Consider the following 16,106-nt stretch of genomic DNA (forward strand, 5'->3'; position numbering starts at 1 on the left):
CCAGGACCCCCCCCCCCCGGTGGCAGGACCCCCCCAGGGCGGCCATGCTGTCCCCCCCGGCCTACGACAGCCTGGAGCTGCAGCGGCAGTACGGCGACGTCAACAACCGCTGGGACGGGGCCGAGGAGGAGGAGGAGGAGGGCGACCATGAAGGCAGCTCGGCTCGACGCTTCGAGCGCTCCCGCATCAAGGCGCTGGCCGGTACGGGGAAGGGGGGGGGGACACACACGGCACCCCAAAAAATAGTGTGTGTGTGGGGGGGGTGTGGGGACACATACGCTCCCCGCTAAAGCCGCAGGGGAGAAAGGTAAAAAAAGGGGGGAGCGCCCCAAAATGGGGAGGGGGACGACATGGGGGGTGGCGGGGGTACCCCAAGAGCAGGGGGGAGCGCCTCAAAATAGGGGGGGGCACCCCTAAAACAAAAAGGAGCGCCTCAAAAGGTGTGGGGGGGGTACTTTAAAAATGGCAGGGAGCACCTCGAGACAGGGGGGACCCCCAAAACAAGGGGGAGCACCTCAAAACAGGGCGGGGGCACCCCAAAAACAAAGAGGAGCAGCTCAAAAGATGGGGAGTAGTCCCAAAAGCAGGGGGGAGCACCTCAAAAGAGGGGGGGCACCCCTAAAACAAAAGGGAGCACCTCAAAAGGGGGGGGGTACCCTAAAAACAGCAGGGAGCACCTCGAAACAGGGGAGGGTATCCCCCAAAACAAGGGGGTGCCCCTCAAAACGGGGGGGCGCCCCTAAAACAAGCAGGAGCACCTCAAAACGGGGGGACCCCGAAAGCAGGGGGGAGCACCTCGAAATAGGGAAGGGCACCCCAAAACCAAGGGGGAGCACTCAAAAGATGGGGGCCAGCCTAAAAACAGCAGGGAGCACCTCAAAACGGGGGGGGGACCCCAAAACCAAGGGGGAGCACCTCAAAACGGGGGGGGACCCCAAAAACAAGGGGGAGCACCTCAAAATGGGGGGGGCACCCCAAAAGCAGGGGGGAGCACCTCCAAATAGGAGGGGGCATCCCAAAATAGGGAGGGACCTCAAAAGTTTTGGGGGGGGGGGGCATCCTAAAACACAGGGGGGGGCACCCTCACATGGGGGGGCACCCTAAAATGGGGGGCGGGGGCCCAAAAAAACCAGGGTAGGGGGGCAGGAGGAAGGAGGTCGGGGTCCCTGGGGGGGGCAGCGGCGCTGGTGGAGCTCGGGGGACGCAGGCGCGCGAGTGCCCCCCCCCGGGGCGTGCCCACGCACACGCAGGTGCACACGCAGCCGCGTGCGCAAGGGCGCAGGTGCACGCGGCCGCACGGGCGCGCGAACACGCGTGTGCCCGCGTGCGCGCACGCACACGCAGGCGCGGCCGCACGCGCACGGGCGTGCACGCCGGCACACGCGGGGGACACGCTCGCGTGCGGCCGCCGCCGCGCCCCCCCCTCGCCCGCCCGCGTCGACACGCACACGCGCGTGCACGCCCGCCCGTCCGTCACGCGTGTGCACCTGCGGACGGGACGCGAGCGCACGCGCGACCGCCGGGCGCACACGCGTGCCCGGGCGCACACGCGTGCGCACGCTTAGCCGTCCGACCTGTTCCGACATAAATCCCGGCGCCGCCCTCGCCCTCCCGGCCCCGTCGCGGTGTCGGGCCCCACGGCACCCCGCTCTCTCCCCCCCACCGTGTGTCCCCCCCACCCGTGTCCCCCCCCCCACCATGGCCCACTGCCCCCCCGTGCCCCCCGCCGCCCCCCGGCTCTGCCCGGCCGCTGCCAGCCCGGCCCAGCTCCGCTTCAAGCAGCTCCAAGGTGAGACGGGGGGGGGACACACGGATGGACAGGCCCCCCCACCCCCGCCCTCCCGGGGGTGACCCCCCCAGGGGGATGGGGACCCCCAGTATGTGCTGGGACACCCCCCCCAGGGCCTCCCGGTCCCCCTGGGTCCCCCCCCCGTCCCTGTAGGCCCCATCTGTGCCCCCCAAGTCTCTCTGTGCCCCCCCCGGACACTCTGCCCCCCCCCAAAGTCACTCTGCCTCCCCCCGCCGAGCCCTATAGGTGTTTTCCAGGACCCTACGGGTGTCTCTTGAGGTTCTATAGGTGCCCCCCCCCGGGTCCATCTGGGTCCCCCCCCCAGACCCTGCAGCTGCCCCCCCCCCCCATTCCCGGTTCCGTCCCCCCCCCCGACCCTATAGATCCCTCCAGGTTCCCACGAACCTCCCTGAAACCACAGCACACACACGCCCCCCCCCCGCACCCCGAAACCGTCACACCCAAACCCCGCGGGGGGGGGGTGACGCCCGACGCCCCCGGATACCTGGGTCCCTTTTGGGGTGGGGGTGGGGGGCGGGGGTGCACTCGGATGCCTGGGTGGGGAGGGGCTGGTGGTGGGTGCCTGGGACCCCTCAACTGGGGGGGGGGACACTCATACCCCCTGGGAGCAGCAGGGACCCAGGTGTCTGGGGGGGGACCCCGGTGTCCGGGGGGGGGACACCCAGGTGTCCGGCTGCGTGTGTCCCCCCCCCGACACCGTCCCCAGGGGCTGGAGTCTGGTCCAGCCTTGGCTGAGCAAACAGGGGCTGGGGGGAGGGGGGGCGGCATTGGCACGCGTGTGCCCCCCCCCAAGCTGGACCCTGTCCCCCCCTCCCCGTGACACGCCCACGCGTGTGCGCCGTGTGCCCGCCTGCGCGTGGCCGTACCTGCGCCCCGCACACGCGTGTGCGCGCCGTGACCCTGCGTGGCGGCCGCTCGCCTGACGGTGCCCGCGCGGTACCTCGCACGCCTGATCACACGCGTGTGCGACGCACCTGACCGCCGGCCCTGCACACGCGTGCCTCCCACCCCGGCACCTGCCGGCTGGCGGTGTGCACGCGTGTGTGTGTTGGGAGGGGGTGTGGGTGGACACGCGTGTGCGTGGCGGTGGGTCCTGGTCAGCGGCGCACACGCGTGTGCGTGGTGGTGGGCTTCGGGCCGCGCTGCACGCGTGTGTGCCTTCGCCCCAGGCACCTTCCAGCTGTCCCAGTCCCCCATGGCCCCCCAAAACCCCCTGCGGCCCCCCAAAACACCCCAATCGCCCCCCCGCCCTGCCCACAGCCCCCTCAAACCCCCCAATGTCCCCCCCAAAACCCACCACGGCCCCCCAAAACTCCCCAATCTCCCTCCCAGCCCCCCGCGGCCCCCCCAAGACCCCCCAATCCCCCCAGCCCCCCCTCAGAGCTCCCCAAAACCCCCTGCGCCCCCCCAAAACCCCCTAATCCCCCCCAACCCCCCCCAATCTCCCCCCCTAGCCCCCCTGCAGCCTCCCAAAACCCCCCAATCCCCCCCCAGCCCCCCACGGTCCAGCCCCAAATCCTCTTACCGCTAATCCGGGGGCCGGCGCCGGGCACGGCTGTCACGGGGAGCCGAGCACCCCCCAGCCCCCCCCCTGCCCCCCATCAGGGGTCCCCGAACGCCTGGGTCCCCTGGGTTTGGGGGGGGGGGGCCGGGACCCCTGGACCCCCGGCTGGGGGGGTGGGTTACCTGGCTCTCTGGTCCCACCGATGGGGGTCCCGGCCTCATGGTGCTGCCCCGGGTTGGGGGTCCTGGCCCCCTAACTCCAGCTGGGATGGGGGTCTCTGGTGGGGGGGTGGGGGTCTCTGGACCCCCCCCTCACGCTGACACCCCCCCCCCAGACGAGCGCGAGGCGGTGCAGAAGAAGACCTTCACCAAATGGGTGAACTCCCACCTGGCGCGGGGGACCTGCCGGCTGGGGGACCTGTACAGCGACCTGCGGGACGGCCGCATGCTGCTGCGCCTGCTGGAGGTGCTGTCGGGGGAGCAGCTGGTGAGTGGGGACCCTCACACACAACCCCCCCAGGGACCCCCGTGGGTGGGCACCCCATCCCCGCAACACCCAGGCACCCACTTCCCTGGGACTCCCGGTGTTCGGGTGCCCCTTCCCTGGGACCCCAGTGCTGGGGCAACCCTCTCTGGGACCCCCAAATGCGGGACCCCTTTCCCAGGACCCCCCAGGCACCCCCTTCCCCAGGACCCCCAGAACTGGGACCTCTTCCCTGGGACCCCCCAGGCACCCCCTTCCCCAGGACCCACAAACCCAGGACACCCAGAACTGGGACCTCTTCCCTGAGACCCCCGGCATTCCCTTCCCCAGGACTCTCAGACCCAGGACCCCTTCTCTGGGACCCCCAGGCACCCCCTTCCCCAGGACCCCCAAACCCGGGACCCCTTCTCTGGGACCCCCCAGGCACCCCCTTCCCCAGGACCCCCAGACCTGGGACCCCTTCCCCTGGACCCCCCAGGCACCCCCTTCCCCAGGACCCACAAACCCAGGACACCCAGAACTGGGACCTCTTCCCTGAGACCCCCGGTACTCCCTTCCCCAGGACTCTCAGACCCAGGACCCCTTCCCCAGGACCCCCAGACACCCCTTCCCCAGGACCCCCAGACACCCCCTTCCCCAGGACCCCCAGACCCAGGACCCCTTCCCTAGGACCCCCAGACCCAGGACCCCTTCCCCAGGACCCCTTTCCCAGGACCCCCTTTCCTGGGACTCTGGCATCCGTGCACCCCTTCCCTGAGACCCCACCACCCCCGCTGACCCTCCTTGGCACCTCCAGCCCCCGGGACCCCCTCCCCGTGTGCCGGGGTGGGGGGCCTGACCCCTGCCCCTGCCCCGTCCAGCCCAAGCCCACCAAGGGCCGGATGCGGATCCACTGCCTGGAGAACGTGGACAAGGCGCTGCAGTTCCTCAAGGAGCAGCGAGTTCACCTGGAGAACGTGGGCTCCCACGACATCGTGGACGGCAACCACCGCCTCACCCTCGGCCTCGTCTGGACCATCATCCTCCGCTTCCAGGTACCGCCACCCCCGGCGCAGCGGAGCGGGGGGCCCTGCAGCTTCCGTGGGGGTCTCTGCCTCTGCCGCGGGGGTCCCTGCAGCTGCCGTGGGGGTCCCTGCATCTCCCACGGGGGCCTTGCACCCACTGTGAGGGTCCCTCCCTCTGCCGCAGGGGTCCCTGCATCTGCCATGGGGGTCTTGCACCCACTGTGGGGGTCCCTCCCTCTGCCGCAGGGGTCCCTGCATCTGCCATGGGGGTCTTGCACCCGCCGTGGGGGTCCCTGCCTCTGCCGCGGGGGTTCCTGCCTCTGCCACGGGTGTCCTGGCATCTGCCATGGGGGTCTTGCACCCACTCTGGGGGTCCCTGCTTCTGCTGCAGGGTTCCTACATCTATGGCAGGGGTCCCTGCATCTGCCATGGGGGTCCCTGCATGTGTCACAGGGGTCTCTGCACCTGCCATGAGGGTCTTGCACCCACCGTGAGGGTCCCTCCCTCTGCCGCAGGGGTCTTGCACCCACTGTGGCGGTCCCTGCCTCTGCTGCGGGGTTTCTACATCTATGGCAGGGGTCCCTACCTCTGCCATGGGGGTCCCTGCATCTGCTGTGGGGGTCCCTGCATGTGCCATGGGGGTTTTGCACCCACTCTGAGGGTCCCTGCCTCTGCCACGGGGGTCCCTCCATCTGCCATAGGGATCCCTGCATGTGCCGCAGGGGTCTTGCAGCTTCCATGGGGGTCCCTGCCTCTGCCATGGGGGTCCTGCATCTGCTATGGGGGTCCCTGTGTGTGTCATGGGGGTCTTGCACCCACCATGGGGGTCCCTGCACCTGCTACTTAGTCCCTACATCTACAGCAGGCATCCCTGCGTCTGCCATGGGGGTCCTGCATCTGCCGCGGGGGTCCCTGCATGTGCCACGGGGGTCTTGCACCCACCGTGGGGGTCCCTGCCTCTGCTGCGGGGGTCCCTGCCTCTGCCATGGGTGTCCCTGCATCTGCCATGGGGGTCCTGCACCCACTGTGGGGGTCCCTGCACCTGCTGTGGGGTCCCTACATCTATGGCAGGGGTCCCTACATCTGCCACGGGGTCCCTGCATCTGCCATGGGGGTCTTGCACCCACTATGGGGGTCCCTGCCTCTGCCGTCGGTGTCCCTGCATCTGCCACGGGGGTCTTGCACCCACTGCAGGGGTCCCTGCACCTGCTGTGGGGTCCCTACATCTACAGCAGGAGTCCCTGCCTCTGCTGTGGGGATCTTGCACCCACCGTGGGGGTCCCCGAACCCACTATGGGGTCCCTGCACCTGCTGTGGGTCTGTGCCCCCACCTTGGAGCCCCCTGCCCCAGTCCGGAGCCCCCCCCCCCCATCCCCAGCCATGGGGTGGTCCGGTGCCCCCCCTCACCCCACGCTTCCCCCCCAGATCCAGGACATCAGCGTGGAGACAGAGGACAACAAGGAGAAGAAGTCGGCCAAGGACGCGCTGCTGCTCTGGTGCCAGATGAAGACGGCAGGGTGAGCGTGGGGCAGGGGGTCCCGGGGGGGTCCTGGGGGATCCCGGGGGGTCCTGGGGGTCCCAGGCTGAGCCTTCACCCTGGCGCCTGGCAGGTACCCGAACGTGAACGTGCACAACTTCACCACGAGCTGGCGGGACGGGCTGGCCTTCAACGCCATCATCCACAAGCACAGGTGGGGCGGGGGGCGCATGGCGGTGGTGGCGTGGGGCAGGGGCCGTGGGGCAGGGGCCGTGGGGCACAGGGCAGGGGACGTGACATCTGTGTGGGGCAGGGGCCGTGGGGCACACGGTGACTTCTGTGTGGGATGCGGGGTGCGGGGATGTGAGATGCGGGATGCGGGACGTGGGGCGCAGCACGCGGGGTGCGGGGATGCGAGATGCGGGATGCGGGACGTGGGGCGCAGCACGCGGGGTGCAGGATGGGGAGGTGGGGCGCGGGGCGAGCCGTGGGGCAGGGGCTGTGGGGCTGAGGTTCTCCCGCTGCCCAGGCCGGACCTGGTGGACATGGACGCGTTGCGGCGATGCAACGCGCACTACAACCTGCAAAGCGCCTTCAACCTGGCCGAGCGCGAGCTCGGTCTGACCAAGCTGCTGGATCCTGAGGGTGAGGAGGAGCTGGGGGGCCGTGGGGGGGCTGCGGGGGGGTTGTGGGGGGTACGGGGGGCTGTGGGGGGCTGCGGGGGCCGGCTGCACTCACCCCCCACACTCTGCTCCCCGCAGACGTCAACGTGGACCAGCCGGATGAGAAGTCCATCATCACCTACGTGGCCACCTTCTACCACTACTTCTCCAAGATGAAGGCGCTGGCGGTGGAGGGGAAGCGCATCGGGAAGGTGACGGGGCAGAGGGGGCTGGCGGATGGACAGGCGGACAGACAGATGGACGGACGGAGGGCTGGAGGGAGGGAGAGAGGGGCAGAGAGGTGAATGGGGGGGGCAGAGGAATGGAGGAAGAAGATGGATGAGGGCCCGAAGGGATGGACAGACAGACAGAGAGAGAGAGGGGAGATGGACAGCTGGATGGAAAGGAGGACAAAGGGGTGGACAGACAGACAGACAGATGGAGAGAGGAGATGGGCAGGCAGCTGAATGGGCGCCCAAATGGATGGACAGACGGACAGAGAGAGAGGATGGACAGCTAGATGGAGAGGAGGACAAAGGGATGGACCGACAGATGGATGGAGAGGGGTGCCCAAACGGATGGACGCCCGGCCGGCCGGCTAGAGGGAGGGAGAGAGGAGATGGACAGACAGCTGAATGGGTGCCTACATGGATGGACAGACAGACGGGCGGCTGGAGGGAGGAGGTGGACGCTCGACGGAGGGCCGGACAGGCGGCCGGGCAGGGATCCGGCAGGACGGAGCGTGGGCAGGTGGCGGGCAGATGGCTGGCGGGATGAGCCGGGGCCGGCGGAGCAGGGAAGGGGGGGGGACGGACAGCAGATGGACAGACGGCCGGCGCCGCAGGTGCTGGACGCGGCGCGGGAGGCGGAGGAGCTGGTGGGGAAGTACGAGGAGCTGGCGGGCGAGCTGCTGGGCTGGATCGAACAGACCATCCTCACCCTCAACGACCGGCAGTTGGCCAACGCGCTGCCCGGCGTCCAGAACCAGCTCCAGGCTTTCAACACCTACCGCACCGTCGAGAAGCCCCCCAAGTGAGCCCCCCGACCCCACACCGGCCCCACTGCGCCCCGGCTGGGCTGGGGGTGTACGGCGGGGGGGCTCAGCATCGCCTCTCCCCCCTTTCCAGGTTCATGGAGAAGGGCAACCTGGAGGTGCTGCTCTTCACCATCCAGAGCCGGATGCGGGCCAACAACCAGAAGGTCTACGTGCCGCGGGAGGGGAAACTCATCTCCGACATCAACAAGGTGAGACGGGGACAGTGGCGGCGCGGTGCCGTGCCGTACCTTACCGGGGCTGATGGGGAGTCGTGCCGGCAGGCCTGGGAACGGCTGGAAAAAGCGGAGCACGAGCGGGAGCTGGCGCTGCGCACCGAGCTCATCCGGCAGGAGAAGCTGGAGCAGCTGGCGGCGCGATTCGATCGCAAGGCGGCCATGCGGGAGACTTGGCTGAGCGAGAACCAGCGCCTCGTCTCTCAGGTGCCGGTCGGTGGGGGGGACTGGGTCGATGGGGGTCCCGCTCCCCACTGCTACCCCCACTCAATGACCCCAGGGACCCGGGTGTTCGAGGGTCCTGCTCCCCACTGCCACCGACCCTGGGGACCCAAGGCGTTTGGGGGTCCCGCTCCCCACGGCCACCAACCCCCAAGACCCGAGGTGTCTGGGGGTCCCGCTCCCCACTGCCACTGACCCCGGAGACCCCAGGTGTTCGGGTGTCCTGCTCTCCACCACCACTGTCCCCAGGGACCCAAGGCGTTTGGGGGTCCCGCTCCCCACGGCCACCAACCCCCAGGACCTGAGGTGTCTGGGGGTCCCGCTCCCCACTGCTACCAACCCTGGGGACCCACGGCGTTTGGGGGTCCCACTCCCCACGGCCACCAACCCCCAGGACCTGAGGTGTCTGGGGGTCCCGCTCCCCACTGCCACCGACCCTGGAGACCCCAGGTGTTCAGGGGCCCCGCTCTCCACCACCACTGTCCCCAGGAACCCAAGGTGTCTGGGGGTCCCGCTCCCCACTGCCACCAACCCCGGGGACCCAAGGTGTTTGGGGGTCCCACTCCCCATGCCCACCAACCCCCAGAACCTGAGGTATCTGGGGGTCCTGCTCCCTACTGCATCAACTCTGGGGACCCCAGGTGTCTGGTGGTCCTGCTCCCCATTGCCACCCCCTATTGACCTCGGGGTGACTGGGGGTCCCCAGGGACAGAGGGGCCAGCTCCTACCCTGCCCTTATGTCTCGCCGTCCCCCTCTCAGGACAACTTCGGGACGGACATGTCGGCGGTGGAGGCAGCGGTGCGGAAACACGAGGCCATCGAGACGGACATTGTGGCTTACAGCGAGCGGGTGCAGGCGGTGAGCGCGGTGGCGGCCGAGCTGGAGGCTGAGCGTTACCACGACATCCGCCGCGTCCTGACTCGTCGCGACAACGTGGTTCGGCTTTGGGATTTCCTCCGGCAGCTGGTGGCTGCCCGCCGTGAGCGGCTGCTGCTGCACCTGGAGCTGCAGAAGATGCTGCAGGACCTGGCGCATCTCATGGACTGGATGGAGGAGATGAAGGTACCGGCGTGGCGGCGGGCGCAGGGAGCCGGGGGACGACGACGCGGCGGCCGGACCCTGACGCCGCCGTGTCCCCCCCTCCCCAATCCCGTAGGGTCGGCTGCAGTCGCAGGATTTGGGGAAGCACCTGCACGGGGTGGACGACCTGCTGCAGATCCACGCGCTGGTGGAGGCCGACATCGCGGCGCAGGCGGAGCGGGTGCGGGCGGTGAGCGCCGCGGCGCAGCGATTCGCCGTGCCCGGTGAGGGTGAGTGTGGCCAGGGCACCCCGCAGACCCTGGGGACCCCCGGGACCCCCGGTGCATGCTGGCAGGGGACCGTCCCAGACCCCCGATCCCCAGGAGGGCTGGAGCACCCTGGCCCCCAGACCCCTGGGGGGCCAGTGTACCCCGAACCCCCAGACCCTGGGATGACCCGAGACCCCCAACCCCCAGGGCATCCCTCGACCTTGGACCCCAGACCCCCAGTGTGGGTGCACCCTGGACCTCCAAAACCCAGGAGTGGCCCAGACCCCTAAACTCCAGGATGTCCCCCGACCCCAGCCCCCCAGTGTGGCCAGAGCCCCCTGGACCCCCAAACCCCTGGGATGTCCCCCAGCCCCCCCGGGGCAGCCAGTGCACCCCGAGCCCCCCTCAGGGACCTGCTGGGGGTCCCCGCAGGCTACCAGCCCTGCGAGCCGGCAGCGGTGCGGGAGCGCGTGGCCACGCTGGAACTGCGTTACCGGGAGCTGGCGGAGCTGGCAGGACAGCGCCGGGCTCGGCTGGAGGAATCGCGGCGGCTCTGGAAATTTTTCTGGGACACCGGGGAGGAAGAAGCCTGGATGCGGGAGCAGGAACGTCTCCTCTCCTCTGAGGACGTCGGCCGGGATCTGACCAGCTCCCTGCGCCTGCTGAGCCAGCACGACGCCTTCCGCGGGGAGCTGAGCGGGCGTGCGGGGCCACTGGAGCAGGCGCTTGCCCGGGGCCGGGGTCTGGTGGCCGAGGGCCGGCTAGGGGCGGCCGAGGTGGCCGAGAGGGTACGGGAGATGGAAGGACGTTGGCGAGCGTTGGCCGAGCTGGCGGCCGAACGCGAGCGACGCCTGCGGGAAGCCGCCGGCTTCTTCCAGTTCCAGGCGGAGGCGGCGGACACGGAGGCCTGGTTGGAGGATGCCCTGCGCCTGGCATCCAGCCCCGAGATGGGCCACGACGAGTATTCCACCCGCAGCCTGGCCCGGCAGCACCGGGAAGTGCAGGAGGAGGTGCGGAGCCACCGCCCCGCCATCGACGCCCTGCACGAACAGGCTCGCGCCCTGCCGCCCGCCTTCGCCGACTTTCCCGGCGCGGCCGGTCGGCTGCCGGCGCTGGAGCGGCGTTACCAGGAATTGGCGGCGCGAGCCGAGCGCCGGCGGCAGGACCTGCAGGACGCTCTCAGCCTCTACACCATGCGCAGCGAGGCGGACGCCTGCGGGCTGTGGGTGGGCGAGAAGGAGCAGTGGCTGCACGCCATGCACGTCCCCGACAAGCTGGAGGACCTGGAGGTGGTGCAGCAGCGGTGAGCGCCGGCACCGGATCCCCCCGCTTCCCAGAACGGCCCGGTCCTTCCCGACACATCCTGGTCCTTCCTGGTGGGTGCTGAGCCCCTGTCCCTGCTCCCTGCCTGCAGCTTTGAGACGCTGGAGCCGGAGATGAATAACCTGGCGTCCCGCGTGGCCGCTGTCAACCGCATCGCCGACCAGCTGCTGGCCACCGACCAGCGCAACCAGGAGAGCATCCGTGCCACCCGCGAGCAGCTCAACGCCAGGTGGGTGGCGGGTGCTGCGGGCAGGCAGGGGTGGTTCTGGCAGGGCAGCTCCAGGCAGGACGACGCTCCAGGCAGGGATGCTGTGGGCAGGGTGATGCTCCAGGCAGGGACAGTTGCTTCAGGCAGGCAGCATGATGCTCCAGGCAGGCAGGATGATGCTACAGGCAGGATGATGCTCCGGGTAGGGATGGGTGCTCAGGCAGGCAGGATGATGGTCCAGGCAGGGACAGATGCTCCAGGCAGGGATGGGTGCTCCAGGCAGGCAGGATGATGCTCCAGGCAGGGATGCTGTGGGCAGGATGATGCTCTGAGCAGGGATGCTGTGGGTAGGGTGATGCTCCGTGCAGGGACGGGTGCTCAGGCAGGCAGGATGATGGTCCAGGCAGGGATGGGTGCTCCAGGCAGGCAGGATGATGCTCCAGGCAGGGATGCTCCAGGCAGGATGATGCTCTGAGCAGGGATGCTGTGGGTAGGGTGATGCTCTGTGCAGGGATGGGTGCTCCAGGCAGGCAGGACGATGCTCCAGGCAGGGATGGGTGCTCCAGGCAGGCAGGATGATGCTCCAGTCAGGGATGCTCCAGGCAGGATGATGCTCTGAGCAGGGATGGGTGCTCCAGGCAGGGATGGGTGCTCCAGGCAGGCAGGATGATGCTCCAGGCAGGGATGCTCCAGGCAGGGATGGCTGCTCCAGGCAGGCAGGACGATGCTCCAGGCAGGACAGCTGGGCAGCCGCGGGCAGGGTGGGCCGCTCCGGGTGCGGTGCCGGCAGAGGCGTTCCCCCTGACCCCGGTGCCACACAGGTGGGAGCGGTTCCGCGCGCTGGCCGACCAGAAGAAGGAGGCGCTGACGTCGGCCCTGAACATCCAGAACTACCACCTGGAGTGCAACGAGACCACGTCCTGGATGCGGGAGAAGACGAAGGTGATCGAGTCGACACAGGGGCTGGGCAACGACCTGGCCGGCGTCATGGCCCTGCAGCGCAAGCTCTCGGGCATGGAACGCGACCTAGAAGCCATCCAGGGCAAGGTGCGGGACTTGCGAGCTGAGGCGGAGAAGTTGGCGGCCGAACACCCGGAACAGGCTCCCGCCATCCTGGCCCGGCTGTCGGCCATCGAGGCGGTGTGGGACGAGCTGTGCCGCAGCCTGCGGCGACGCGAGGAGTCGTTGGGGGAAGCCAGCAAGCTGCAGGGCTTTCTGCGGGATCTGGCCGCCTTCCAGGCCTGGCTATCCCGCACCCAGACGGCCGTGGCCTCCGAGGACGTGCCGGCCACCCTGGCCGAGGCCGAACGGTTGCTGAGTCAGCACGAGAGCATCCGTAAGGAGATCGCCCACTACGGCGACGACTACCGCAGCACGCGAGCCGTGGGCCGGGAGGTGACGCAGGGACAGACGGACGCGCAGCACGTCTTTCTGCACCAGCGCCTGGAAGCTCTGGACACGGGTTGGGAGGAGCTGGGGAGGATGTGGGAGAACCGCCACCATCTCCTCTCCCAAGCCTTCGCCTTCCAACTCTTCCTCCGTGACTCCAAGCAGGTCGAGGGCGTCCTCAGCACCCAGGTGAGCAGCTGGGGAGGTGAAACCGGCGGCGGAGGGGGGGACCCTCGTGTGCTGGAGGGATGGCGGTGACGCCCGGTCCGGTGCCCTGTGCAGGAGTATGCCCTGTCGCACACGGAGATGCCCAGCACGCTGCCGGGAGCCGAGGCTTCCGTCAAGAAGCACGAGGACTTCATGGCCACCATGGAGGCCAACGGGGAACGTGTCCAGGGGCTGGTAGCCGCCGGCCGCAAGCTGGTGGCCGAGGGCAGCCTCCACGCCGACAAGGTGCAGGAGACGGTGGATTCGGTGGAGAGCAGGTGAGGGGACCCCCATGTCGTGGCCCAGCCTCACCGCCGGGGTCTCTGGCCCAGCCGTCATCCCCTGCCCTCGCCGCAGGCACCAGAAGAACCGGGACACAGCCCAGGAGCTGCTGGGGCGGCTACGGGACAACTGGGAGCTGCAGCGGTTCCTGCAGGACGGGCAGGAGGTGAGCGCGGGACACCGGGAGGGACGGGATGGGGTGGGGATGGGGGTGAGGACGGGCTGAAGATGGGAACGAGGATGGGATGAGGAGGGATGGGAACAGGGACGGGATGGAGCTGGCACGGCGTAACAACCCTGTTCCCACTCTCCCCCCTGGCAGCTCACGCTCTGGATCAACGAGAAGATGCTGACGGCCCAGGACGTCTCCTATGAGGAGGCCCGCAACCTGCACACCAAGTGGCAGAAGCACCAGGCCTTCGCGGCCGAGCTGGCCGCCAACAAGGGCTGGCTGGAGAAGATGGAGAAGGTGGGGGGTCCGGGGCGAGGCCGGGGCGCCGGGACCCCCCACTGCCGCGGCCCTGCTGACACCAGTATCCCCGGCAGGAGGGCCAGCAGCTGGTGTCGGTGAAGCCGGAGCTGGGGACGGTGGTGACGGAGAAGCTGGCGGCGCTGCGGGGGCTGTGGGACGAGCTGGAGTCGACCACGCGGACAAAGGCGCGGCGCCTGTTCGACGCCAACCGCGCCGAGCTGTGCGCCCAGTCCTGCGCGGCGCTGCGGGGCTGGCTGTCCGGCGTGCATGCCCAGCTGCGCTCCGACGACTACGGCAAGGATCTTACCAGCGTCAACATCCTGCTCAAGAAGCAGCAGGTGGGTCCGGCGGGGGGACGGGGTCTGCAGGGACGGGGCTTGGGGGGGACAGGGGTGCAGGGGACGGGGTGCGGGGGACGGGGTGCAGGAGATGGGGTGCACGGGGACAGGGGTGCAGGGGACAGGGTGCGGGAGATGGGGTGCATAGGAACAGAGTGCAGGAGATGGGGTGCACGGGGACAGGGTGCAGGAGATGGGGTGCATAGGAACAGAGTGCAGGAGATGGGGTGCATGGGGACAGGGGTGCATGGGGACAGGGGTGCAGGGGACGGGGTGCAGGGGACGGGGTGCAGGGGATGGGGTGCATGGGGACAGGGGGTGCACGGGGACAGCGGGTGCACGGGGACAGGGTGTAGGAGATGGGGTGCAGGAGATGGGGTGCACGGGGACAGGGGTGCAGGGGACAGGGTGCAGGAGATGGGGTGCATAGGAACAGAGTGCAGGAGATGGGGTGCATGGGGACAGGGGTGCATGGGGGCAGGGGTGCAGGGGACAGGGTGCAGGGGATGGGGTGCAGGAGATGGGGTGCACGGGGACAGGGGGTGCACGGGGACGGGGTGCAGGGTATGGGGTGCAGGAGATGGGAGACAGGGCACAAGGGTGCAGAAGTAAGGGGCACCCAGCACAGGGGGTGCACGAGGATGGGGTGCAGAGGACAGGGGTGCACAGGGATGGGGTGGATGGGGATGGGTGCAGGAGACGGGGTGCATGGGAATGGGGTGCCTGGCACAGGGGGTGCGTGGGGACAGGGTACAGGGGATGGAGGTGTGCAGGGAAGGGTGCCCGGCATGGCGGGGTGCCCGGCGCGGGGTCACTCACCCTCCCCGTGCCCTGGGCAGATGCTGGAGAAGCAGACGGCGGTGCGGGAGAAGGAGGTGGAGGCGATCCGGGCGCAGGCGCAGGCCCTCAGCCGGGAGGACGCCAGCGCGGCCGAGGTGCAGGGGCAGGTCCGTGCCGTGGAGGAGCAGTTTTTGGGGCTGCGGGAGCCGCTGCGGGAGCGTTGCCGAAAGCTCCTGGCCTCCAAGGAGGAGCACCAGTTCAACCGCGACCTGGAGGACGAGATCGTGAGTGGGGTCCCGGTCGTGGGAGGAGACCCCCGGCACCCCTGACCCCCCACCCTCCCTGACCCCCCGTCTTCCACCAGCTGTGGGTGAAGGAGCGCAGACCCCTGGCTGTGTCCACCGACCACGGCAAGGACCTGCCCTCCGTCCAGCTCCTGATAAAGAAGAACCAGGTGGGTTGGGGGGGTCCAGCAGCCACCGCTGGCCCCCGTGGGGGTCCCACCATCCCCAGGACCGCTCCCGCTCACCCCGTGTGTCCCATTCTCCCCCCGCTTCCAGACGCTGCAGAAGGAGCTGCAGGGCCACGAGCGGAGGGTGGAGGAGCTGCTGGGACGGCGCGGGGGGCTGTCGGGTCCGGCCGAGCGGGTGCGGGAGCTGCGGGAAGCCTGGCAGGAGCTGCGGCTGCAGGCGGAGCTGCGGCACCGGCGCCTGGAGCGGGCTCACGCCGCCCAGCAGTTCTACTGCGACGCCGCCGAGGCCGAGGCTTGGATGGGCGAGCAGGAGCTGCACATGATGTCCCAGGAGAAGGCGAAGGTACGGCTCCCGGCCGGTGTGCCCCCCCACCCCAGCCCCGTGCCCCCTCCCACCCTGAGCCTCTGTGATACCCCCCCCGCCTCAGGACGAGCTGAGCGCCCAGGCCATGGTCAGCAAGCACCTGGTGCTGGAGCAGGCGCTGCGGGACTATGCCCACACCGTGCACCAGCTCTCGGCACAGAGCCGCGACATGGTGGCCAGCGGGCACCCCGAGAGGTGGGTAACATCCCCGGGTCCGCCTGCATCGTCCCACGGGGGCTGTGTGACCCCCCACCACCTCCCATCCCCACATCCATCGTCCCATGAGGACCGTGTCCCCCCTGCCACCTCCCATCCCCACGTCCATCATCCCCTGAGGACCCTGTCCCCCCCTGCCACCTCCCATCCCCACATCCATCATCCCACGAGGACCATGAGCCCCCCGCCACCTCCCATCCCATGGGGACCCTGTGTCCCCCCTGCCACCCCTTATTGATGTGTGCATCATCCCACGAGGACTGTATCCCCCCTTGCCACCTCCCATCCCCACGTCCATCGTTCCACGAGGACTGTGTCCCCCCTGCCACCTCCC

At 69.4% G+C, this 16,106-nt stretch overlaps 2 protein-coding genes and 1 long non-coding RNA gene across 3 annotated transcripts in view; 1 reads left to right on the plus strand and 2 right to left on the minus strand.

Annotated features, from left to right (window-relative positions):
- The window catches only part of SPTBN2 (spectrin beta, non-erythrocytic 2), a 23,300-nt gene continuing 7,194 nt past the window's right edge, over positions 1–16,106 (plus strand). The window contains exons 1-23 of the mRNA XM_075018338.1: positions 1–201; positions 3,649–3,800; positions 4,658–4,831; positions 6,227–6,318; positions 6,412–6,492; positions 6,808–6,923; positions 7,040–7,152; positions 7,785–7,972; positions 8,068–8,185; positions 8,258–8,416; positions 9,192–9,494; positions 9,589–9,742; positions 10,154–11,024; positions 11,136–11,273; positions 12,074–12,830; positions 12,924–13,126; positions 13,206–13,296; positions 13,453–13,599; positions 13,677–13,940; positions 14,780–15,004; positions 15,085–15,174; positions 15,281–15,535; positions 15,621–15,751. Of these exons, the coding sequence (XP_074874439.1) occupies positions 45–201; positions 3,649–3,800; positions 4,658–4,831; positions 6,227–6,318; positions 6,412–6,492; positions 6,808–6,923; positions 7,040–7,152; positions 7,785–7,972; positions 8,068–8,185; positions 8,258–8,416; positions 9,192–9,494; positions 9,589–9,742; positions 10,154–11,024; positions 11,136–11,273; positions 12,074–12,830; positions 12,924–13,126; positions 13,206–13,296; positions 13,453–13,599; positions 13,677–13,940; positions 14,780–15,004; positions 15,085–15,174; positions 15,281–15,535; positions 15,621–15,751 (4,979 nt within the window). The 5' untranslated portion in view covers positions 1–44. The remainder of the gene's footprint in view (positions 202–3,648; positions 3,801–4,657; positions 4,832–6,226; positions 6,319–6,411; positions 6,493–6,807; positions 6,924–7,039; positions 7,153–7,784; positions 7,973–8,067; positions 8,186–8,257; positions 8,417–9,191; positions 9,495–9,588; positions 9,743–10,153; positions 11,025–11,135; positions 11,274–12,073; positions 12,831–12,923; positions 13,127–13,205; positions 13,297–13,452; positions 13,600–13,676; positions 13,941–14,779; positions 15,005–15,084; positions 15,175–15,280; positions 15,536–15,620; positions 15,752–16,106) is intronic.
- LOC142025701 (uncharacterized) lies at positions 7,812–9,297 on the minus strand. The gene is made up of 3 exons (XR_012648707.1): positions 9,160–9,297; positions 8,087–8,269; positions 7,812–7,945 (listed from the first exon to the last, which is right to left on the minus strand). It is a non-coding gene; the product is annotated as an uncharacterized LOC142025701 (long non-coding RNA).
- RBM14 (RNA binding motif protein 14) overlaps positions 14,887–16,106 on the minus strand; it is a 23,295-nt gene continuing 22,075 nt past the window's right edge. Inside the window, exon 2 of the mRNA XM_075018343.1 lies at positions 14,887–14,989. Within this exon, the coding sequence (XP_074874444.1) occupies positions 14,979–14,989 (11 nt within the window). The 3' untranslated portion in view covers positions 14,887–14,978. The remainder of the gene's footprint in view (positions 14,990–16,106) is intronic.

Source organism: Buteo buteo, chromosome 29, assembly GCF_964188355.1.
Source record: "Buteo buteo chromosome 29, bButBut1.hap1.1, whole genome shotgun sequence".
Taxonomy (NCBI): domain Eukaryota; kingdom Metazoa; phylum Chordata; class Aves; order Accipitriformes; family Accipitridae; genus Buteo; species Buteo buteo.